Genomic DNA, 24,492 nt, shown 5'->3' on the forward strand with positions numbered 1-24,492 from the left:
TCCTGCTCACCGCAGACTGACGGTGAAAAATCGTCGCCAGTTCACATGAAAATTGTCAGAGCGCTATTACGAAAATGAAAAGAAAATCGAGCTCATCACGTGTATATAAAAATACATATTTCCCACTCTCTACCTCGGTTGCAAGGATAATGAGAACCACTGAGCGCTAAAATGAGAAAAATAAGGACTAAATTCGAGCTGGGTACTGAATTTATATTCATACTGAGTACGGAGAACGAGCTTTGATAATAGTTTCGGCACGGGGATAAAAAGCATTCCGCGAACAGCTTAACCCGGGCGCAGGTTTCCGGGGTTAAGTAGGTGATGCAAACAGATTGGAATCTATAAATAAGAACATGTACTGAGTGCACGAAAATTGAACTGGATTTAAAGTCTGGAATGCATTTTATTGGAAAAAGTGATTGCTTTGAGCTTTAGGAAGTACTATCTTAACATCGTTTCCATAAGCGAGTAACCAAATGGAACATCCCCTTACATTCAGTAAATTAAGATGCTTATTTTTATTAAAAACATTTCCCCTAACAAATTGCATGCTTAAATTAAAACAATTCTGTTGAAATTGATTGACTTTCGTTCAACCTCCTCGCTTATTGCCGGCACAGAAGAAGTCTGAGAACCGCAACCACATCCACATCATGTTCTCCTATTAACTTGCATCCTGAACACCGAAGGAAACCAACATATTGTTACACTAAAAGCCCCACACCATGTCCCTCCTTGGGCGTCTGTCACTTGGAACGGGGTAAATGGATAAATAACGATATGTTTACAGATGGCACTGGGCAAGGAGGAGAATGTGGGGCAGTGTGTGAGTGTATGTGTCGCTGATTTATATGCGAATTTTTATATGCACAGTTAAGGTGGCACGTAGCCGAGGGACTGGCACAGAGAAAGACCCGGCCCTGGAGACAACTCCTTTTTGCCAGTTGTCAGTTGCCTGCCGCCTGCTGCCTGTTGCCTCGGCAAACAAATGCGGCGGCGTCTCCGTTCGTCGTCTGAAGAATTTGTATGCAAACAAACGGGACAAACAGAAAACACCCGGCAACTGGCGAACAAACAAACAAACAAACAAACAGACAGACTTACAAGCAGATGCACACGACCATGTTTTTGTTTCAACTGCGTGGGAATGGCAAACGTCTTCAAGGCGAAACTCAGATTTGTTTGGATTTTTTCGGGACTTTAACTTAAAGCTTTAAAGTAAATTCTAAAACGGCAAATAGCTGCTCATTTTTAATGCATACTTCATAAATCCTTGTCATAACTTTGTTAGCCAAGTTGAGTTCGCCTCTTCTACGCCATCATCCATTGCCACCACCCAACTGCGCCTTGAGTTTGTCTTCTTGGCGTTGCGTATACGCAACGTTGGCCGCGCAACTGCAATTTTATGGCTTATGGCCAAGCCCCCGACCGGGAAACTATTTATCTGACATTTATATGCAATGACATTGGAAAAGCCATCAGCCATATTGCTAAATTGTAGATTAGGAATCATCTTCGAAAGGGAGTCGAAGGATCTCTAAGAAATTAATAAAAGGCCCACTTAAAGATTTTACTTTGGCAAATAAGAAAACCCTTTCTTTGTTTTATTTAAAGTAACCTTTCCTTCACACTACATCAATTATTATGGTCAACCAGAGGCTCTTCAACTTCCACCAATTTGCCCCTAAAAACGATTCAACTTCAATTAGCATTACAATGGCCTAAGTCAGGCAGCTGTATCCCTTCCATTTACATCGTTTCCCTTTTTTTCCACCAGTGAGCGACAAAAAATTCTTCAGCAAACCGGAAATATTTTAATTTCCGTCTCTGCTCCTCTTTATTTTTGTAAATTTTTTTACTGTTGCCAGCTTTTAGGCGTTGCCGTTTTTAATTGCGGAGTTTCTTGTTTTCGTTTTAAGCATTAAATTAAAGTAAATACTTTAAGCGTTTGGCAAACAGCAAAAGCCATCCGAGAGCGGAGGTCGGCAAATAAAATGCGAGAAAAACTCACTGGAAAGTGGCGTTAAAATTTGCATAAAATGTTTTAATTCAGGCGAAAGGAAAGGCTAGGATGTGGACATCCCCCTTTTTCCTGCCCGCATTATGTCCAGCTTGACATTTTAAAGACAACAGCTGCCCGCCCCTCGCGGCTTAATTGAATTGTTTAATGGAGTCTTACAACAACAGAACAAAAAAAAAAAAAACGAAGCGTAAAGGAAAAGGAAAAATCAAAACGGCATAAAATAAAATGCGGGTCGAAAGCAGATGCCTTTCACCTTTCCGGCCCACAGCCACTTTCTCTGCCCGCCCCCGTTAATTTAACGCCACTTGGCAGTCGTAAAAAATGCCAACAAATTGTCGCCTTTGGTCAAAGGAATGAAGTCCAACAAAGAACCAAAAGAAACCAGAAAAGGCCAGAAAAAAAAGAGACAAGAAAAGGTAAAACGGATACATTATTATCATCGTTATCAGGTCCCCAGCTGTTATCAGCTTATCGGCCCGACTGCAGCGCATTCAATTTGCCATTTTATTAACCTGTCTGAAAACTACCTTCCTTAACTTCCCCATCACCACCCACAAAACTTTTCCACAATGGCAAAAGTTAAATCTGTTCACATTATTCAAGCATTTACGTGGCTTAGTCCTAGAAAAACTTTTCCCACTCCACCGCCCAGCGTCCGACAATCGATGGGAAATGTTTTTACTCGTGTATTTTTCATAGATTTTCAATACAAACACCACTGGGATTTGATGCCGAAAAATATATATTTTTGTAATTTAAAGTTCCAGCCGTAACTATGCCGAAAGCGCTGTAGTCACGTCTGGCAATAAAAATGAGTGTATACTTTTGGCATATGCAAACGGGAAAGGAACTGCTTCTAGTTCAACGCGTGCCTGGCATTTTCCTACAAGTGTTCCAGGTAATTCCATAAAGTTTTGCCCATAACTTTCTCGGAAATTATTCGAACTAGATCGTTGCGAAGTTGTTTTCTTTCCCGACTTTTGCCAAAGTTCTGTAGGGAAAATCCATTTTATTAGGGGTCGTTTCTTAGTTTATTGTTTCAAATGAAAGGATTATTAAGGAGCAACAGATATGAAGGGGAAAATTAAAGATAGGACATACAGTAACAGATCTATATTAAGTTTATTAAATCATGTCGAAGTCTGTGTTTCTATTTTGCCTCTTAAAGTGTGCAAACAGTGAGGGCCAACAATCAGCATACTGGCCACAAATATGTATAAACTTTGCCTGCTACCCCTAACTAACTGTCATAATACGTGCTCTAGATGCAGCAATAAGCATAATAACACAGGGGGAGGAGGGCTTTGTAGGGACAACAATCCTCAAACAGGACAAACAGTAACAGGAGGAGCTTCAACTTCGGTTTGACTTCGGACCAGGTCAAATGGCTAACAACAGCAAATCTGGGAAAACTTACGACCGACTCCCACCGAAGTTTTCCCCCTCGCTTTGCTGCCAATGTAAAATTGTGTGTGAAATCGGAAAATTAGTCCCCAAGGAAGTTCATCGAAAGAAAAGCCCGAATATGAACTGCGGTGACGATGGCACATATTTTTGTCCCCCAAACCGAAAAAGGGGAGCTTAAAGCGGCTTTAAGTGGTCATGAGCACGCCTCGGTGAGCAAAATCTGGCCAGGACCGAATCGGACTGGTCCGAACAGAACCAACTGACTTGGCAATGTGGATGTTGGATGAGTTTGCGGAATCCATGTTTGTGTAATTGTGGGTTCTGGTGTTTTGCCGTTGCTGTTGTTTGCTTTCCCATGACCAGTGGGCACAACGAATCTGTTGCTGTTTTCATAGGGTTTAGACCGAAAATACCGGAAATCAGAAGGACTACCTACCTCTGAATGGGGAGTTGCCTTTAGTTTGGGCATATGTATCCATTGAATGAATTGGCTTAGGTGTCATGTTTAGGTAGTTTAATTAAAGGGAATTCTCGAGTTAAGTAAGTGGAAAATTATCATTTATAGCTATCATTTCGGAATTTGGCATACTTTAACCAATAAAACGGGGAAAATCTGTTATCAAAATATGACCCAGAAAGTGAAACCCAAAGAGGTCTCACATAACACCGCTAAGATCTTATCAAAATAAGCCAATTGAAAAGTGGCCAAGAAAACCAGAAACAAGACAAACATGTAACACATACCTATGCTGTAACTCGACTGCGATCGACCAATTACAAAGCCAAAAGCCAAAAGCCAACTCGCTGGTAACAGCAGCTGCCACTTGATAATGTGCCCGAACATCATCCTCTTTTGGCCTAATGCGAAAAGCAAACAGAGACCAAAAGACACACAAAGGCCAAAACTCACACGTGCCGAGCTCCGGAGAGCAGCAACTTCTAAAATGAAAAGTGTTAAAAACTTTTACTTTCGATATGCCCCAGCCCCAGCCCGTTAGCGAGCTGGTTTGTTCGACTTTTTTTTAAGGTTTTTTTTTCTGTTAGGTTGGCCTAGACGACAGAAGGGCCAAGCCGGCATGTAAATTAGCTTTTGAAGAGCCGGCCAAGAGACGCTGGCCAACAAGTGGCGCGCGCTCGTCTCGCTGCTGGTAATTATATTGTGGTCACGTCCAGGCGAGGCATCTGTTTTATGGTGTGTTACACTTTAACGCCGATCTGCAGAGCGCTCTTCCACCAGGCAAATAGAAAAGGCGGGGAGCTGTGCTAATGGCTAACTGAAAAGAGCCCGCAGTTAGCTCAGCAGCCAGCGAGGACTTAAGCTTGGGTTTGGCTTTGTGGCTGGAATAGAGTGCAGGATGGTCAACGTGGCGTATGGTTAATAAATCTGCTACTGCCCTTGTTAAGAACTAGATCAAATTATCTTTCATGTTGTTGTCATTTAAATGTTTTAACTACATACCGTTGAACAGCCGTTGATACTAAACTGGGTCAACTGATAAATAAATATGTTGGTTAGATAAGAATTTATAGTTTTTGAATGTAAAAATTTATTTTTGATAATTAGTGATTGTATAATAAATGTATAAAGCCCTTAAGCAAAGTTATAATATTATGACCAGGTAAAAACCAGTTTCAGCTTGCACATGTGGGCATTAATTTCAGATTATATCGTGTAGAATAATGTAATTATTGACATTGCATTTGATTACTAAAATAAATCATTGGGTGCCATATTATTGCACTGTGAAATGTATCTGCCAATAGGCAGGGGCCAGTGGACAGCCAGCCCATATGTGATTACTCAAATTGCTACAATTAGGCCAGTTGGGCACGTGAGGCTGACAGGGAATATCTCCATCGGTCCACAGTTCGGGGATCTTGGCCATGTGTTGGAGTGGCTAATGCGCCTAATGACAGGCCGAATGATGCGACAAAAGGCATCTAGTGGGTCGTGGAGCTCGGCTATGGCATTATTAATTTAAATAGCCCAGCTCGAACTCGGTTTGGGCTGACAGGATGGGGGATTACTTGCGGATTGGGGATTGGGCCACAGTTACAGATGGCAAACACGCAAATTCGGGACCCGAAAGCAAAATTGAATTGATATTGTGAGTGGGCCAAATTGTTTAGTTAACACTCAGGTAATTACTGTTGCATTTCACACGTCTGCGCTGATAATTTGATAATCCGTAGGGCCCTTTGCATTGCAATGAGAGGTAATGGATAATTTAATAATAAAACAAATGTATTTTTGCGAGTTAGTTAAAGGCAAATCAATTTGCTTAACAAATTCAAAACATATTTCTTGTTAAAGCTTGTTAAAGTTTTGATTGGTTCCGCCGTAACACCAACTGCTTCCAATTTTAACTTTGTTCAATGTGGCATGTGAATTCCTCTCCTCTTTTTATCAACCAAAATATTTCGCGCATATCACCTGCCATTAAACCGTATAATTTGTTTTCTCAGGTTTTTTTTCTTTATTCTTGTTGTTGGGCGATGAGTTTGTGTTTTCTGCGGCTTTTGAGACAAAAGTCTCGTCTTCGCCTTTTGGCCCACCTCATTTATCATCTTTGTCCAGAACGATGACAAGTGCAACAACGAGCTCAGAACACTCAAAAAGCTCATTTGTCCGTCCGTCTGTCTGTCAGTCCGTCCGTCGGTCTCCCCGTCACTCGTCCGCCGTATTTTGATTGCTTTTCATTGTTTTTGCTTTCGTTTTGAATGCCATTTAAGCGTCAATTTGAAATCGCATTCACAACTGCCTGACTTACGCGCCGCTGGTTTCTCGGTTTCCGTTGAAATTCCCCATGGAAACAATGAAATTATCATGGGGCCACATGTATATAATGCTGTCTATAAGCATGACGGCATATTCTTGTTACCAATTTTGAGTTTAGCTTGACATGCATGCAAAGATCGGATTGTCAGCCGAATTTTGAGGCAATATAATAATACTGCAAGACTTAATAGACAGAAATTACTTGTCATTCAAGTTTAAAAGTTATGCAAGATTCAATTCAATTTGTGGTTAAAACCCCACAAAGAGGTACTTGTATCTCAAAATCGGTTTTTCCATTTTATGATTCCTATTATTACATCCCCGATATTATATCCCGATTTCATGGGTCGCAGACTTGAAACACTTTACCCCTATAAAATTGCAATTACACTTACAGTCCATGGGCCAGGAATTTCTTTATTGCATTCGGCTGAGCAGAAGTCATGTCAAACTAACACATTTTCTGTCTAACTAACCGCAAACTGCTTAAGAAAGCTGAAGGAGCGACCAGATGAACCCCCCTAACGACTTAAACGCTCGGCGGAAATTCAGCTTAGCAAAATGCGCCGGAAGAGCGGAGCGAGGATAGCGTCGGGAAAGCCACTTGGTGGAAATGTAATAATGATGGAGAACATTTTCTGGGCCGCGCTGAAGTTGAGTAGTTTATGAAGTGTAGGCGGCGGGCCAGACAATTTTCCGCAATTTCCACGGTCCTTGGCTCGACTTTGGGATGATTTGTTATTGCTGTTGGTTTCGGCCTTAGGCGTTTATAGCCGGCCGTATTTATCAATGGTGTTAAGTATTATTAATAGTGTGGTTCAGTGGTGTGGTTGCCCAGGGTACCCTGTCAAAAATTCGCTTCAATTTGCAATGTTTTTAATGGATATTCCAGCCGATAATACTCAGCCTGAAGGGTAGGGTAACCCTACTATACCCCACGAAAGTCACTTCTTCTACGCCCCTGTCGCTGCTAAAAGCCATTCTAGACTCCATCTCACCCGGCATTTCGGTTGTTTGCCAGCTTGTTTATAACAATTGCCCGGAATTGTGCTTATCATTTATCACGACAAAATAAAACCAACATTAATTTAGAATCAATGACATTTATGGGTATGAATCAGCAGCCATTGCAGCAGCAAATCGCGTCACATTTACAGGCATTTGCATAATAACTTTCTGCCTTGCGGAAAACAATCAAAAGCTAATTTACAATGCAATTTCGCAGCGAACAATTTATTGTCACTCGTCTGAGACAAACGAAAAAAATTCATCGACTTACAGAATTTAAGCACCCAAAGCGAAAGACGGCGAGAGAGTGGGAGATAAACACAGTGAAGAAGCTGACGGGAAAATCTAAAATAAGATCTCCCCGGTGGCGTATACGTAATCTGACCGAATCGTGTCACTCGAGCACCAGACAAATGTCAGCCTTCCCTCCAACTGACTTCTCCACATAATGTGAATAATAATTCTGCTCATTTGAAACGTGTTGGCCAGCCAAAAATTACTGGGATCCACTGCCACTGAGGAGACTCGGGTACCCAGTGAGACAATGAAAAGTCGCGGAATTAGCGCTGCGTTCCACAATGAAAACAGAGCGCAAAACGGGAAGCTGTTCTACTAATTGCAGCGTTTCGGATTTCATCCATGTGTGTCTGCTTCTGGGCCTTGCATAACGAAACGAGAAACAAGCAAAAGTGCTTAAAAGGCTAAATGAAAGTCGTAGACGGTAAAAATGATTTCAGAATACTTAGCTAAGTGCGATGCACAAGGAAAGATGCAGAAGCGATGATATGGGTCACATCTGGTTAGGTTTTCCGTTTTTGCAGAAAATGCTGGAAGTATAGCTGAAAATGCAAAAAGTACACAAGGATTGTTTACTTACTAAAAGTATTAAATTGAGATACTCTTAAAGTCCCGTTTAAGTTTAATCAACTCTAAGAGTTTCCCCTTCCAATTGGACACCAAAATAAATCTAAACAATTTTCCCCTTTCTGTCCGCACGGAAAAGGGAAACTGAGCAGCATATGCAGTTCCCGTAATGAGCGCAAGGAAAACATTTCAGCGTGGGATGTACATAGATAGGTCTCAGTTTATGAAGGGGAACCCTAAATAAAGGATGGCCAACTCAGTCACAATAAAACTGAAGCACTGGGCGCATGATTAATGCTCGAGCATATTTAATCATTTTTCATGGCAAATGACAAGACCCAAGCTCAAAAGATTGTATTGCCGGGGAAACCTTTAAGAAAAAGAGACAATTTCAGGGGAAATGGAAAATGTGCTGGGAGCACAAGGCTTGTCAATCGGAATTATACGCCAACTGGACAATCAACGACCGTAGACAAAGCGGCTGCCACTCCATCTTGTGCTCCTCTTCGTTTCGGTTTCCCAATTGGGAGTCGCCTCAAACTGGGCAAACAAAAAAGCCAAACTAAAACTAAACTCATTTAACTTTGCCGTATTTTGATAGCATTTTACCTTGGCCAACAGCAGCAGAAGCAGAGAAGCATCACCAGCACTAGCACTACCAGCAACAGGAACAACAAACAACTGTTATCAAAATGTCATTCATTCAAATATGTACCCAGTGACAAGGGGGCAAAGGGCATTTGCCCTTCCCTTGCTACATCACGTTCCTTTTCGCCCCCGGATACACTCTGCAAAAATCCGAAAAAGCATAATCCAATTACATTTGTAAATTAAAACATGAAGGCAATTTGCATTTTCATTTCATTAATGGAAGCTGCTGATAGCTTTGCTCAAGCCACTTAGCCTAGGAAGACTGTTATCTTTAATATTTAAAAAAAAAAAAAGAATTTTAAAGAATTTAACTGAAGGAAAATTACTAAAAAACTAATAATAATAAATATTTAAGTTAGTTATTTCATAATCTCAAGGAATGATGTCAGCAACTACGTAAGGTTTAAATTTAATTGCCTTTAACTCATTTTAAACTTTACTTTGATTGCCTGTCAGTAATAACATTTCAAATGTCAAATTATTTTATTTTAAATATCCAGTGACTGTTTCCCATTCCATACATTAAGCAAGAAAATCTCTATAATCGGGACACAAGACTTCAAATTGGGGACACCTGAGAGAGTAATAAGTATTCAAAAAAGGTCAAGTTTAATACATTTTAGGTAAATAGGTAAAATTAACCTTACACCTCTGTACTACTGTACTCTCTCAACCATCAAAAATGGGGGAGTTGCAGGCTTTAGAGATTTGGGAAGCTGAAAGGAAAATGGCAAAAAATTTGAAGCCTTGAAAATGGGAGTGGGCGGCATGGGATTTTCTAGCTTCTTCTTTTTTCCTCCAGTGCAACATTCTGTTCAATGGCCTTTGTTGACTTTCTGCTTTCTCTTATTTCACACTCGGGCTTTCTCCTTTTTGCAGTGCCCGCCATAGAAAGCAGCAGCGCATCCTCCACAGTCGTCACGGTCGCGGTCACGCCGAGCATCGCGGCCAGCAGCTCGAGCGGCGGAAGTGCCGGATTCTACGGCCTCGCAGGCAGCACCACGGAGTCCTCGGCTTCCCCGGAACAGCAGCAGCCCCAGGGTAAGACCCGAAAACTAATCCAGCCACCCACTCCCAAACTAAATGGCAAACAATGCCGCCCGCCTCTTCAAATTGTTTATAGGCCAATGCCTGCAGGACGGACTTTGGGTGGCCGAAACCGCGACCCGATGCGAATACCAGACTAGCTGCCGTGCCATCCAGCGAACTGGCCACTGCTGTCCCGATTATAAATGCGGTAAGTGAACACCCCCATCGGAATCGACTTTCGGATGCATTTATGCAAATCTCCTCCTTTCCTCTCTAGATTGCGAAAAGGATGGCAAGACTTATGCCAATGGTGATAAATTGGTTGCCCCGGACACACCGTGCACCGTGTGCTACTGCAAAGGTGAGTGTGAGTGCATGCATTTGCCTCAAATTAGCTGTAAACAGGGGTAATTATTGGGGTAACTATAGTAAAGTTTGGGGGAAACGTATATAAATCTATATAGTAGAGAACTCAATCTTTAAAACTCTCTTTAAGGTTTGTTAAAATCCAAAAGAAATAAAAAGAGGAATAAATAAAACTTAAACTAAGCTATAAGGTTTATAACCACGAACTCTCTTTAATACTTCTGAATGTCATGTCATCGACATATCTGAAAGCTTGATAAAAGCAAATATTAGAATGCCACTTTCCACCCGCTTGGGAAATATTTCCGCTGAATTGTTCACTGTTGGCCTAACACTTTTGCTTAAACACACTCCATTTGTTTCAGGCGGCGAGATTGTTTGCAGCCCGGTGACCTGTTTCCGTCGTGACGATTGCATGCCCAAATATGTGCCCGGCCGCTGCTGTCCGGAGTACGACAACTGTCCGAGTGAGTGCTTCGTTTAAACGAGTTGATCGACCGGTGGTCTCTAATCCAATTCATTGAACCAATCCACAGTTCTCGACAACAATCCACCGCTGGCCAGCGAACCTGTGAGCAGCTCCACCACCTCCAACCCAGAAACCGGTGGCCTTAGCTCAGCCGGCTGGATTCAACTGGAACATCACTATTAAGGAGATAACAAAGCCGACGGAGATCCGGATAACCGATGACAACAAGGCTAAGCCATCGTTTCCTACAAGAAAGCCCAGCACCTCGATGCCTACAACCGAGGGACCTGCTCCATCAGTGACCACAGGCTTGATAGATAGCACCACAGCTGGAGCAACAGGAGCAGCAGTCACTACAGCATCACCATCCATCAGCAGCACTCCTGCAGCAGCAGCAACATCGCCAGTGCCAGCAGCAACACCAACGGACACGCCAGCAACACCAACGCCCAGCCAAGACAACAACCAGAAAGCACTTCCAGGCAGCAGCGAAAGCTTAAAGCTCATCGCCTCGGTGGGCTATATCGAAAGACCGCATTCTCCGAGCAGCATCGTGGAGCAACAGGTGAAACCATTAATAACCTACCATTCCGATGGACTGCAGCCGCTGGCGGAGAACGATCCCAGCAAGGTTAATATCAAGAGGGAGTATACTACTAAGGGACTTACTCAGAGCACCAAGAACTACGAGGACTCTGTGCCTTTATTCCTTCAGAATGGTTTTAAGGAGTCCTCCTTGGTGGAGTCTTCCGATGGGGAACTGGAACCTGATACGGCGGGCAGTGACAACATTTACCACATCATATCCACAACCGAGGGACCTGGAAACAACGCCAAAGTAACCACCGCTGATCCATTGAGACTTCGAGAAGTATCGACCACCAGTCAATCCATCATCAACCGTAACACCACCAAGACTGCAATTGAAATCAGCACAGATTCTCCTGTAGTAAGCAGTGAAATGCCACCTTCGAGCTCCACCCACAATATTGAAGTGGATGACGATGTACCCCAAGTTGAGTCCAATCCGGCCTATCCCTCCCTTCCAGAAGACGACTTTAGTCTGCGAGATGTTAACTTTCCCCTCGTCGAGTTGGAGGATGTACTCGAACCAGAGAAGGATGAGCCTAGAAGCATACCCAGTCCCTTTGAAGTGAACCACAAGCGAGTGAAAGGAACTGCCGAAACAAACTTGGATGGCAGCGGCAGCGGAAGTGGTGGTGGCGACATAGATCTCTACCAGGATAAGTCCTCCACCACTGAAGGAATGATGGCGGCTGCCTCATCCATACGGGAGAAGAGCGCAATGGTACCGCTGCTGATGTACAGTGGCGAGGATATATCTGGGGAGACCCGCATCCAAAATGGCAGTGATTTGCAGCTGGAGAAGATCAATCAGGGCGAAGAAATGGAACTGGGCAGTGGGGAGGTCAGGGAACCCATCACCCCCAAAACCAACTCAGTGTCTACCTTGGAGATCGATGAGCTGGGATCGGGAGCGGGCCAGGTCGGTGGTGTTGATCCCAAAGCCGATGCCGAAAGCCTGAAACTGGACGAGAGTCAAGAAACTGTGGCCAAGACCAGTTCACTGGACAAATCCTCCTCATCGGCGAGGGCTGAAAAGAGCTTTGTGGAAAGAGCCCTACCACTGGGACGTCTATACCTGCAGCGGATCTACTGAAGACCGCCGGCTGGAGTTGGTTTACTTGGAAGATGAAACCTTTTATTGTATATACATACACCGTAAGGCCTAGTAGCTTGGAAAAGCAATGAAAATCCAACGATTCAAGTGAGCAAAGTGTTAGGTTTAAGTAGCCAGAAAAAGGGGAAGAAGATTTACGAGTATCATTTCCATAGACTGCATACGACGACCTTTTGAATTTATCAATCTTACGAAAGTAATCATAAACTTATGATTAGCAAAGCTGGGCTCCCCAAATGCAATAACTAAATGTTTCATTATCGGTTCGCCCTCGTTGCGCAAGCCAAGGCAATCCCTATTGCTTAGTTATATTTCTTATTTATATCTATTGACCTAAGTGCACATAAAAAGAAAAACATTCAACCAATCATTGCCACGCCCACAATCGGAATTCATCGAATAAGTCGCAACATATACGAGAAGGAGAAATTTTTAACTTGTTTTATCTCATCATGATTTTATTTAATTTGTAATTTATTTCATAACGAATGGAAATGATTTGAAAAAGTGAAAAGTGAAAAGTGAACCTATCGCTCCAGCGGTTGCTAATTTTAAAATGCAATGGCAAACTATATAGTCCTCTTTAATTTGAAAAGCTTTTAAGTTTAGACTGAATATGGCAAAGTTTTAATTTAAAGCAATTTACAATTACTCCTACTTTAACCATAATTTATATACATTAAACTAATTTAAATTTGACATCGAAGTGAAGAACACTCGCCCGAATTGCAAAACTAACGAGATGAGAAAAGTGTCAAAATATAAACGCAGTCATTCTTTAGTTAGTCCATAATATAAACAATTACCTATATGAACATATGAACATAATTTATTTAGGCGATGATCGTGCACACTATCACACACAACCACACAGATTTCTTGAGATAAAGTAAACTATATTATGAAAATACTTTAACTAGTGTAAATTTAGATTGAAGCTCATTTTACAATGTATGAACTATGAAATAAAAATGAGGTAATTCTAAACACACAGCACATGATTTTAAATGGTAAAGATTCTGGTAAGTAGATCAGATATTGGTATAAGTTAGGCAATTCTTAAGGTTCGACTTATAATAATAATAGACTTTACATAAGGCCCGAAAGCCCTTCGGATATCGCTCCTACCCAGATTGTTACGCAAGCCTGCCACCCTAGGGGCATGCCACGCCTTTACTCGGATACCTCATTACACATGCAAGTGCATGTGGCGGCAATTACCAGAAATTAAATAAACAAACCGAAGCCCAGCAAAAAAAAAACAAAAATGTCTGAGGAAAACAATCACGACGACAACTGTTGCATCACGACGGCAACACAAAAGTTGCCGTCGGGGCAACCACTCGGGTTACCACCGACTCCATCATATTGAACTGTAATGCACAATCCCCCGACTTACATAACAAGGTTGAGGATACCATGGCTTATAGTAATGTGCCGACTCTTATTGTTAATTCGTATGCGCAGCGGGATCAGCGAGGAGAAAGTGTCCGAAGAGCATTAGGAAAAAGCAACAAAGAGTCAAATAAATCACTTTTTTCGATCAAGAGTTTTGCAGAGGAACCAACAGGTTTTCGGAGGGAGGATCACTTTCGCTTTTATGGGTTTTTGAAAAAGAGCAAAAAACAGAAACGCTTCGATTAAATATGGGTAATGTTTTCATTTTATTACTGAGAAACTTAACAAATGAGGGCGAAATGCAATGAGCTAACCAAGGGATTGGTCCTACGACTTAGTTGCGACCAATCTGGTCGACCTGGGACTGCAGGTTATTTATCACCTCAGAGGGAACCTTGGTCGCCCAGGATTTCGAACAGGTTGATGCGCTGGTTGCCGGGGATCTGCTCGTAGGCGCCCAACTCGATGCCCTCCTGGACATTCTGAATCTGGGCATCCTTGGGAATGAGGAGCGTCTGCTGGGCCTGTCGGATGGCCTCGTTCGTATAGGCAGCTCCCTCACGATTCTGGGGTAGGGATTGGGCGCCGGCCAGAAGAAGGGCGAGCATGGAGCACAGCGCGAACACTTTCATTTTGTAGTTGGTGGAGATGTGGCTTTTAACTGCAAAAGATTCCCGGATTCAGTAATGCTCCCGTTAAACGAAACAAATCGAATTTGGATGTGGTCTTACCTTGCGCGCGACGTTTGTTGTAATGTTTTGGCTGCGCAGGCGCCAAGCCCGTTTTATAAGCTGAGCTCACCCGCTGGAAGCCCCGAAAATCTGGAAAGCTTCAGCTCTTTCATTTCGCTTCGTTTCTGGTTTTCGTGAAGCCCCACTAGCAGCTAAAGTTTTGCAGTAAAAATAATACAAAAAAAGTGTTATTACTTCCAGCTTAATATCCCCATCGACCCATTAAGGTAAATACAGTTTTTTATTGGAAATATTTTCTTGGGCATTTGTCCAATTTTAATGCGAAGGTTAAGCGCCACTTCAGAAATGTCAAGAGGCATTTAACCTTCCAGTGCACACTCAGCCGCAAAGTGGTTTTCAGGTGCTATCTAGTTCATATTAATAGCCTGTACGAAAAACATCAACAATTACCAGTCTTTGAAGATTGAAGAGTCATTTACAAATTGCCTCAACGGCTGGCCGTTTCTTATTTTTCCGTTTTGCGTAAGACGAGTGAATGAGAGAGATAGACTGAGAGGCTACATTACAGACAATCATCAACGCCTGATTTGCTTGCAAAAATATTTAATTATCAACATTGCGAATTTTTCTTAATGTAATAAATAAAAAATAAAAGTCAGAGGCAATGTCAGAAGGGGACGCTCAAAAAATATCATTGCATTAATTTTCTTTAAAATCATCATAATAAGAATTTATATATAACATTTTAATAATAACATTTAAAAAGCACTTAAAAAGGTTGATAATCATAGAAAATAATCATACTTAGTTTCTTCGATCGAATAATATATTTAACAAATTTTTTAAATTTACAGTTTCGCGGTAATTTATCGATAACAAACCGATTTACTAGCAAAGATAAAAGTGCTCACCCCGATTGGCGCTTTGGCCATTTTTAGCGTTTTTTGTAATATTTGTTGCATTTACCTTTTAAAAACACGCTTATTTTTTATATTATTAAATACTACGGACTTCAGCGAATAGATTAACTAATTGAGGGCTCAACTGCTCCTCAAGTCAACAGGAGTTCATTCATAACCACCATATACACCCGCGGGAAAACCCCGATTTGACGCAAAAACAAGTGCCTAGAAGAGCGCACGTGGGCCAGGAGATGGATGTGGAAAACGGCGAGGGACAGGTGCAAGTGCACCTTAAAACCAAGCAGGAACAGTAAGGGTCCATGGATAATACCTTCTGAATTTATAAATATATAATCGTACCTTCAGCTATGCAGTGCCAGATGTGCCTTATGCCATCGATGGAACAGTCGCCACCGCCGAGTTAAACACATTCGTAAACGCTCTTCTCCGCCAAAAAGATGGTTCATCTGAAACCGACTTTGATTTCTTGGTGTTCGATGAATATCTGCGTGGCAGGCTTTGCGATCATTTACGCGAAAAGGCCATTAGTTTCGAGGATGCCATCGAGATCGAGTATGTGGAGCGGTTTCCGGCGCCGGAACCGCAGGATTGCCTGCTCCACGACGATTGGGTGTCGGCGGTAAAGGTCAGCGGTAAGTGGATCCTCAGCGGCTGCTATGACAACACCCTGAACCTGTGGACCAACAAGGGCAAGCATATCCTCACGATTCCCGGCCACACGGCGCCCATTAAGGCTGTAGACTGGATATCGCTGGACGAGGAAACCGGTCGTTTTGTGTCGACCTCCCAGGATCAAACCGCCATGCTGTGGCAATGGAGCGTGGCCTCCAATTCGGTTGAGTGTGTCTCCGTTTGCAAGGGCCATGAGCGAGGCGTTGATAGCGTTAGCGTAAGTCCCGATGGTCAGAGATTTGCCACTGGCTCCTGGGACACCATGCTGAAGGTGTGGTCTGCTGAGGTGGACGATGCGGCAGAAGGGGCCTCTAAGCGAATGAAGGAGAGTGGTGTGAGGGTAAGTAGCAATTCATATAATAAAAAATACATATTTACTAAGTTGTGATTTCTCTACAGACCCCAAAAATGACGCTGCAGGGACATCGCGAAAGTATCTCTGCCGTGCAATGGATGGATGCCTCCACTCTGCTTACGGGCAGTTGGGATCACACTCTTAAAGTTTGGGACCTGGGCCTTGAGGGCATCAAGACCGAAATATCCACCAACAAGTCTATCTTTGATGCCAGCTACTCAAAGCTGAACCGCCTGATAGTGACGGCCTCGGCGGACAAGAATTTGAGGCTATACGATGCCAGGACAAACCGTACGATCACATTTTCCGAAGTTATCAACGAACTTTCACTTAATTAATATTAATTTTCTCTTTCAGAGGGATCTGTTGTGCGGAATACTTATCTGGGACACAATGCTTGGGTACAGAGCGTCATGTGGTCGAACACGGAGGAGTTCCTCTTTGTTTCCGGCGCATACGATAATCAGAACAAATTGTGGGACTGCAGGAGTCCCAAGGCCCCACTGTACGATCTTCTGGGTCATGGCGAAAAGGTTCTGGATATTGACTGGTCCAATCCCAAGTATATTGTCTCCGGAGGTGCCGACAACACGGTACGCGTTTTCAAGTCACGCAAGGCGTTAGCAGAAGACATGGAGACAAAATAATCCTAAATTTTGTAAATTTAAAAATACAAAATAGATTTAAAGTTAAAAGTATATATGTATTGAATGGAACTATTTAGTAGTTTTTTGAAATCTAGTAACGAGAAACAAAATATCACTACCAGAATCTAATTTATCAATTCAATTTATTGAATTAATCAAATCCACGGGTTAATTTACAGTTTTCAGCCAATATTCAAAACATTTCTCAAGCAACATTTTTTAATTTACTTTACTTTTGTAATGAAAAAAAAAAAATTAAATTTAAATGTAACAATAGAGTTGCCAGACGACAATAAAGGGCAATAGGTGCTGCCAGAAACTGGCCATCGATGGATTCATAGGGATGGGATAAGCGGTTTCGACTGCAGCTAGAGACGGACCCGGAGCGATACCATAAATAGCTACAAACATACAAATTATCGAGTTTCTAACAAAGATAAAGACGGCTCTGCGTCTCCGCGTAATTGGCAACTGCAATTTTACCAAAAAAAAGCGACTGGAAAGGTGAAAACCGCAGGAGTTCGATCGCCCACACTGCCCACCCACCGAGGACGCCGACAGAACAGCCTTGTACCAACTAAGAAGGCCGTGAGCGCACGAGTGCGAGTGAGAGGGTAGCAGGCGACAGGCAGAGGCGAGCGAATCATTTTCGCAAGTGTTGTGATAGAAAAAAGTGAAAGAAACTGCGATAGTGAGGTGTGTATAGTGTATCAGTGGCATGCCTTCAGGAAGGCAGCCTCTTTATCGGCGTTTAAGTTCCGCGAAATTGTGCAACCGAGCTGCAGGCAGCGGAAGCAGCAGCATCATGCTCAGTCGGCGGCGGCATTTTGCAAATGTCTGCTGATTGATTTTTTGCGGCGTGCAGCACATGCTGTTGAAAGTCGGTTGCAAAATAACGAGGATATAGCACCTTATCCGCTGAGCAGAAATTCCCGATTGCGGGTCCTTAAAACCATTTAATAGCGCCCTTTTCTCATCCAAGGGTTTGCCAAAATGGCCGCTGCCAATACTCGATAGACTTGTGTGCGTTTGTGCAAAAAAAAATCAAACCCCTGCCATCACAAAGAGGCAGAAACTGGGTGGAAAACCAGGTCAAGGACCCTGGGGAAACCCTGACCAAAATCCGCGTTTAATAGCCGGATTTCACTGGCACCTATCTTACACATTGCCAAATGTGCTTATCCTTACACAAGGATAAAATGTGCCCAAAAAATATCCTGCTACGAAATTCAAATTTAAAGTTTTCCGTAATAAATGCCTCTAGAAAGACTAAACGTTTTAAAACTAACATCATTCTGCTTTTAGAAAAATTATTCTAATTAGTCATAATACTTCGAAACATAATCTTAGCCTTATCCCCTACATTAGATATACTATTTCAGCACGTAAAATACTTGGAAATATGTCACCTCTAAACTCTCCACCTGCTCATTACAGCTCGAAGAACCCCGACCAGAAATGTCTTCAACCCCAGCAGCGGGCAGTGCCGCCGAGGTGGCCACCTCCAGCGCTACCTCGAATGCCCCCAGCGTGCCTAGCACGACCAGTAACGCAAGCAACCCCAGCCAGCCCTCGTCCGCCGGAACGCCGCAGGCACGTGGTGGCAGGGGCAGCAATGCCAACGGAGGCGCTTCCGGCAGCAATGCAGCCGGCGGAGATGAGCCGCGCAAGGATACAAAGCCCACTCCCAGGATATCGAAGGCCTTGGGCACCTCGGCTAAGCGCATCCAGAAGGAGCTTGCCGAAATCACACTGGACCCACCGCCCAACTGCAGTGCCGGGCCCAAGGGCGACAACCTGTACGAATGGGTTTCGACCATTCTGGGACCACCTGGATCCGTATACGAGGGAGGCGTCTTCTTCCTCGACATACATTTCTCGCCGGAGTACCCTTTCAAGCCGCCCAAAGTCACGTTCCGCACGCGCATATATCACTGCAACATCAACAGCCAGGGTGTCATCTGCCTGGATATACTCAAGGACAACTGGTCGCCGGCGCTGACCATATCAAAGGTCTTGCTGTCAATTTGCTCCCTGCTCACAGACTGTAATCCAGGTGAGAATTGCTTGCAATGAATATCCTTACTTGATTAATTCCTAGTAATGGATTGTACATACACACAGAGTCAATAATCACTTTGTCAATACTAAATCGTTCATATAAACACAATCTCTTTACAGCCGACCCGCTGGTGGGCAGCATTGCCACGCAATATTTGCAGAATCGAGAGGAGCATGATCGAATTGCGCGTCTTTGGACAAAAAGGTATGTAACCAAAGTCTTAAAAAACAAAAAGCCATATAATTATGCCCATCCTTCGATTACTCATTTAGGTACGCAACATGATGCGTAAGTGTTGGCATCGTAAATGTACCACAAACCGAAAACTGCAACAACAGAAACGAAAATTCGCAACTTGCTAAGGAGAAAGTCTATTTTATAAATATACATTAAAGTACGATAACTAATAAATTAACAGTAAAAACTACCATAACATGAACAGCAACCGCCAACAGCCAGTCGATCCAATTAATTCAGCCTATATTTATATCGAGTTAATACGAAAGTTGTAAAAACATTTGGAGATTTCTTGAGTTGTATTTTTCGGAAACTAGTTTTGTTTTTAGATCGCTTAGCAACCGAAAACATTGGAACGAGTCAAACGGGATGAAAAATTGCAGCATAAATTGCACATTGACATATTAAAGTATAAACTATTCAAACTGCATAAATAAATATAAATACAATTAGTTTACATTATATGTGTACAGTGTTAAGTGAAAATGGAGCTAAACAAGTAAAGAGAAAGGCCTATTTTAATGCGTAATATATATTAATGCAACCAATGTCAGGGCAGTAAACTTCGTAAAAGATGATTTTCATTCAAAAGATCCTGGCCACAGCAAGGAAAATTCTCATCAACAAAAGACTAAATATAAAGTGGTAAATAATAAAAAAAAAGCGAAATAAATCTATGTATACAAAATTTAAGACAACCTATTCCAAATTCCAAAACGAAATTAAATAAATTTGTGTTATTTATATATAAAATTACGTTTAATTTTTTAATGTGATATTTTTAAGCGTTTGAAATTTGTTTTTTGGCCAAATACTTTTTAGTAATCACTGATTATTATTGATTTTAGACTTGAGAATTTAAAGGCTCCACCACAGCAAAATTTGTTATATTGAACAAAGGCAATTACGAGTAAAAAGCTGATATATAAAGGAAAAACAAAACAAAAACAAAAAATTAAGAAAACCAACTTCCTACTATTTTGTAGTTTTAATGACTGAACACAGTCACAGTGTCACATCAATGAAAAAAACTGAAAACAAGATTTCATAACAAAATAATTGTAAGTTTTTTTCGTAACCAAAACAAAAACTGAAATCGAGGATGGAAAAGAACTTAAATAAAAAATATTGCAAAATTATTATTTTGACTTTTTGATCGGTTTAATGGTAATCATGATCCATCCAAAGAAATACCATTTAGCTACTTTAAGTTTTAGTTTTATTTGATATATCTTTGTTTATATAAAATATGTTTTTCATTACACTATTAATTATTAATCATAAATATACGCACGTTCCCCCGCACGTGGAACAACACAAAGAATCTTGGCAACCCCCGTCCTACTCCGCTGGCATCTGGCTTAGAGGTACATGCCGTTGACCAGGAAGTCCGCCTCCTGCGAATAGGGCGTCTTGCCGCCCAGTCGTCGTGCCCTCCGGCTTACCGTTCTCATCCTGCATCCTATAAGAATAGCCAAGGCTGCGGTTACCAATAGACCCAGGGTCAGTGAGAGGACTGCTCCACCAGGACGTTCTGAGTGACCGTCGTGATCTCTGAACTCCATCGCCAGATTCTCGTGAATCATCTTGTACTGCTCGTGCACCGGAGAAACGGGAACAGGCAGGACCGGAAGTGTTCCCTCCTGTTGTAGCTTATTTTGCTCCAGGGCTAGTTCAATGGGATCCTTTGCCAGTCTTCGCCTTCACCTTCTTGTGCTTGTGTTGCTTCTGTGGATTTGGAATTTAAAGACTAATATTTTGATCTTAACTTTTTCCAGATCTCACCTTTTTTGGTGCCTCTGTGTATGTTTCCTCATCATAATCATCGTAGTCCCCATCTACCGATTGGCCCTGATTTTTTCCAAGTGCGGGAGCTGAGTTAAGGACAGGCAACATGGCTTGCTGCGGAACTGACGGTGACTGTATGGCTGGAGGAGCTGCATAGCCATGACCAGGCTGCTGCTGCTGCGGTATCGAGGATTGTTGCTGCTGTACCAGCGACTGTTGCTGCGTGATCAAGGGAGTCTGTGGTGGCCACACAACATTCGATTGGACTGGCTGCTGGCCATTGGCAACCTGGAGTTGCTGCTGTTGCTGATGCTGCTGCTGTGGCAGATAAACTCCGGAGCGAGGCAGCGACATGCCATATATAGCCTGATTGTTGTCGTAGCTGGTCATTTGGAGCGGTGTTGATTGTCCCTGAACCTGAACCGGCGCTGATCCCTGGATCTGGCCCTGAACCTGGAGTTGTCCCTGTCCATTTACCACTGGCTGCAATTGGAGGCCGCCTTTGTGGCTGAAGATGCGGCTCTGCTCATCTGCAAGAAAGTGGAAGCGTCACAAGGAAGTATGAAGTGTGTCCCCCAGTTAACGCTCAGCTAATTGAATTAATTACGGGTAGACAGAGGCTCAGCACGCACATTGCACAAACATCCGTAAATCAATTTCGAGCGTCGGGCAGCTCCCATTTCACACAATGAAAACTGATGGGCAATTTGCGATTTTCCCAGAAGAAAAGCCTTGGGATGAGGAGAAAGGCAAATGGTCATGGAAGTGGGATCCCATCGGGGACCTTCTTTTTTTTTCTTATAAATATTTTATTTTAGTTTTGTCAGACTGTCTGGTCTTTCTGACTCTAGCTAATTGGTACTGGGACTTTAATTAAGATTTAAAACAGGAGGGAAAGAAATTTTTATTTTAAGAGATTTTCCAAAGATATTGCCACCTTATGAACTAACAACTTGCAAATAAATTGGCTTTCAAGACTTTGGCTTTCCTTCCCACTTATAAAGATATATTTTCCAATTATTTCTATTTACCTGTACTTGTGATTTCTGCCTTTTGCTGTGGCGACTGTTGCTGCTGCAATTGTTGCTGTTGCTGTTGGAGTTGCTGTTGTGGCAATGGTTGTTGCTGCTGCTGTCCCTCGGCAATCATCTTGCGGTTCGCCCAGGCGGCGGCATCTTCCCGATTGTTCACCATGGGCGGTGGCGGCGGAGGTGGTGGTGGTGGTCCCAAAACAATGACATGCTGTGGCTGTTGCGGTGGTTGCTGTTGCTGCTGCTGCTGTTGTTGCTGGGCCACGACCTGCAACTGTTGTTGCACGTTCTGAGTTGGCACATATTGCTGCACAATGGGCTTCACGGGCTCCATGTTGCTGCTGATACTGCTACTGCCTGATTTTGTGGCCGTCGACGATACGGTGATGCACTAAAAATTGTGTTAGCAATTAACGGTTGTAAAGGGGATAAGCATGGAGGTGATAGGGCAACTCACTTCCGGTCCCTCGTCGCTCCCATCCTCGCACTGGGGAATGCCATCGCAGGCATTGTAAACCGCTATACACTCTCCGGAGTGGCAGGTGAACTGGAAGCGTCCGCAATTCGCAGCGGGAACTAAAATATGGTAAATAATTTCTCATTAAATGGAATCGAATAACAAGTACCAGGTAATTATAGAAATTTTGTAATGCCGAACAAGCATTTTGAAAAATTCTTAAATAAAACAAAGATAGATTTTAAAGAAACTTTTTCACATTTCCACATAAACTTTAAAGTCGAATATACCCTCGTGTTCTAAGAGTAAGCCCACAACTCACCACTTTGAGCTTGGTATACGGCCGACTGGCCCACACCCGTTCCCGATGTGGGAGCCACCAGCGCGACGGTGGAAACTGTGGGCTTGTCCCTCGCTTCCGGCTTTAGCTTTAGGTTACTCAGCTCCAATTCCTGCTGGGAAACATTGTTGCTGGGAATGTGCGGCAACTGCGGTCGCGGAGTGCTGACCAACTCGCTAGCCTGCTTGGGTTGGGGGTTTAACACGGCGCTCGTATAGTTGGCGTGCCGCGTGAACTTGCAACGGAAATCCTCCGGAGGGCCACACTCAAAAAGATAGCAATAGCCTCCTGCCTTTCGCTCGAAGATGTACACGTCGCAGGATTCCGTCTCGCAACAGAGCCTTTCGCACTCCTCGATGGTGTCCAGCTCGAGACCCTGAAGGTACTTGCCACCAATCGCCTGGGACTCCCCGGTACGTATTATCGTATTTTTATGCACGTCAAAGTGACCTGTGGACATAGTGAAAATAATTATAATGGTAAGAAGAGGTCGTTTAGGTCACCGCTTGCGGTTAACTAATATATATCATTTTGAATCTGACTTCAAATGAATCCAATAATGTAGTCGCGGGTATTCGAGGAAGTCTCACCTATGCACACCTCCAGATCCATCCGCTTGTTTAGCCGATGATCTGCTGGTGAAGACAGCTGTGGATCCAGGTACTCCACCTGCTCCGCGGTGGCTGTTGCTCCCGCGATCATCAGCAGCACAGAAAGCGCAATATTGGTAGCCATTTCGGCGGCTAATGGTTATATTTGCGGTTTTACGGTCACGGCTTGGCCTTTCTTTTTGGCCAGCTGGCGGTCACAGTTCACTGGGGGAGTGGCTGGGGTGGTTTCCGCGGAGAGAAACCAAGAGAGGCTGGTCGAGGGCTTGTCGTGTTTACAAATTTTACACGCTTATTGATTTTTGGTCTTTTCTTTGGACTGCTCAAAATAGCAACCGCAAACGTATCTTTGATTATCACTTGAAGGCGCGATAATAATAAGTTTATGACTTTTCACTGTTTTTTATTATTTCTGGTGATTATTTTGCATTATATCTATATTTTTTGATTTTATGTGACAAACTGGATAGCTAGCGAAATATAAACCAATGGAAAGTGTTCAGGAAATTTGGAAACTTTCTTTTCTAAGCTTTTTCACCCTTAGCAACTTGGAGCTTTCCTTATCAGCTGATGGGGTGGTTGGTATCGATAACAGCGACTTCCAGGGGTTACCTTTCAACCACCCACACTCCTATAAGTTTTTCCTGGAAGTCTAAAGCTTTCTTTCCCTCTCACAGCCAACATATGTTCAAGCTTTCAACCCCAACCTTGCAGACCTTGTAATGTATATTGTCAATTGGAAACAATAACATCCGGGGATGTCGACCCGCCTTTCGCAGCATTCTCTTCAGAAGTGTCTGTGTTTTCAAACCGCAAACATAGACCACACAGAGAGAAATAATGTTTAGCAATTTGTGGTAATTATATATTTTTGAGCCTTTAAATTTAATTAGTATCAATAAAGAAATTCAAAAACATTCAACGAATATGAATCAAAATATCAATAATAAAAAAAGGTTAAAAACCAATAAGCAAAGTCCT

General features: G+C 42.8%; 5 protein-coding genes across 5 annotated transcripts in view; 3 read left to right on the plus strand and 2 right to left on the minus strand.

The window, feature by feature from the left end:
• LOC108111016 (mucin-5AC) overlaps nucleotides 1–13,292 on the plus strand; it is a 28,105-nt gene extending 14,813 nt beyond the window's left edge. The window contains 6 exon segments of the mRNA XM_017220329.2: nucleotides 9,615–9,776; nucleotides 9,859–9,972; nucleotides 10,042–10,125; nucleotides 10,496–10,597; nucleotides 10,667–10,722; nucleotides 10,724–13,292. Coding sequence (XP_017075818.2) covers nucleotides 9,615–9,776; nucleotides 9,859–9,972; nucleotides 10,042–10,125; nucleotides 10,496–10,597; nucleotides 10,667–10,722; nucleotides 10,724–12,280 — 2,075 coding nt within the window. The 3' untranslated portion in view covers nucleotides 12,281–13,292.
• A 649-nt stretch (nucleotides 13,293–13,941) lies between these two features.
• On the minus strand, nucleotides 13,942–14,495 carry LOC108110583. The gene is given in 3 exon segments (XM_017219680.2): nucleotides 13,942–14,093; nucleotides 14,095–14,360; nucleotides 14,431–14,495. Coding segments are annotated over 2 exon segments (297 nt in total). The 5' UTR covers nucleotides 14,332–14,360; nucleotides 14,431–14,495; the 3' UTR covers nucleotides 13,942–14,033.
• Nucleotides 14,496–15,304: 809 nt separating this feature from the next.
• Nucleotides 15,305–17,039, plus strand: LOC108110873 (ribosome biogenesis protein WDR12 homolog). The gene is made up of 4 exons (XM_017220120.2): nucleotides 15,305–15,603; nucleotides 15,660–16,326; nucleotides 16,386–16,632; nucleotides 16,699–17,039. The coding sequence occupies exons 1-4, from the start codon at nucleotides 15,545–15,547 to the stop codon at nucleotides 16,986–16,988; spliced, it is 1,263 nt and encodes a 420-aa protein (XP_017075609.1). The 5' UTR covers nucleotides 15,305–15,544; the 3' UTR covers nucleotides 16,989–17,039.
• Nucleotides 17,040–17,379: 340 nt separating this feature from the next.
• Nucleotides 17,380–19,477, plus strand: LOC108110874 (ubiquitin-conjugating enzyme E2-24 kDa). The gene is made up of 4 exons (XM_017220121.2): nucleotides 17,380–17,684; nucleotides 18,426–19,044; nucleotides 19,170–19,254; nucleotides 19,323–19,477. Exons 2-4 carry the CDS (start codon nucleotides 18,447–18,449, stop codon nucleotides 19,333–19,335), a joined length of 696 nt encoding a protein of 231 aa, XP_017075610.1. The 5' UTR covers nucleotides 17,380–17,684; nucleotides 18,426–18,446; the 3' UTR covers nucleotides 19,336–19,477.
• A 1,010-nt stretch (nucleotides 19,478–20,487) lies between these two features.
• LOC108110872 (zinc finger protein 853) lies at nucleotides 20,488–24,020 on the minus strand. Its single transcript, XM_017220118.2, is given in 7 exon segments — nucleotides 20,488–20,978; nucleotides 20,980–21,015; nucleotides 21,073–21,605; nucleotides 22,107–22,497; nucleotides 22,564–22,682; nucleotides 22,886–23,353; nucleotides 23,494–24,020. Coding segments are annotated over 7 exon segments (2,022 nt in total). The 5' UTR covers nucleotides 23,639–24,020; the 3' UTR covers nucleotides 20,488–20,648.
• Between the last annotated feature and the right edge of the window lie 472 nt (nucleotides 24,021–24,492).

This window comes from Drosophila eugracilis, unplaced genomic scaffold, assembly GCF_018153835.1.
Source record: "Drosophila eugracilis isolate 14026-0451.02 unplaced genomic scaffold, ASM1815383v1 contig_2152, whole genome shotgun sequence".
Taxonomy (NCBI): domain Eukaryota; kingdom Metazoa; phylum Arthropoda; class Insecta; order Diptera; family Drosophilidae; genus Drosophila; species Drosophila eugracilis.

Coding starts and splice junctions, on each gene's coding strand:
- LOC108110874 (XM_017220121.2), top strand. CDS start 18,447: ATGTCTTCAACCCCAGCAGCGGGCAGTGCCGCCGAGGTGGCCACCTCC. Junction 19,045..19,169: donor GCTCACAGACTGTAATCCAG/GTGAGAATTGCT, acceptor ATCTCTTTACAG/CCGACCCGCTGGTGGGCAGC.
- LOC108110873 (XM_017220120.2), top strand. CDS start 15,545: ATGGATGTGGAAAACGGCGAGGGACAGGTGCAAGTGCACCTTAAAACC. Junction 15,604..15,659: donor CTTAAAACCAAGCAGGAACA/GTAAGGGTCCAT, acceptor TCGTACCTTCAG/CTATGCAGTGCCAGATGTGC. Junction 16,327..16,385: donor TGAAGGAGAGTGGTGTGAGG/GTAAGTAGCAAT, acceptor ATTTCTCTACAG/ACCCCAAAAATGACGCTGCA.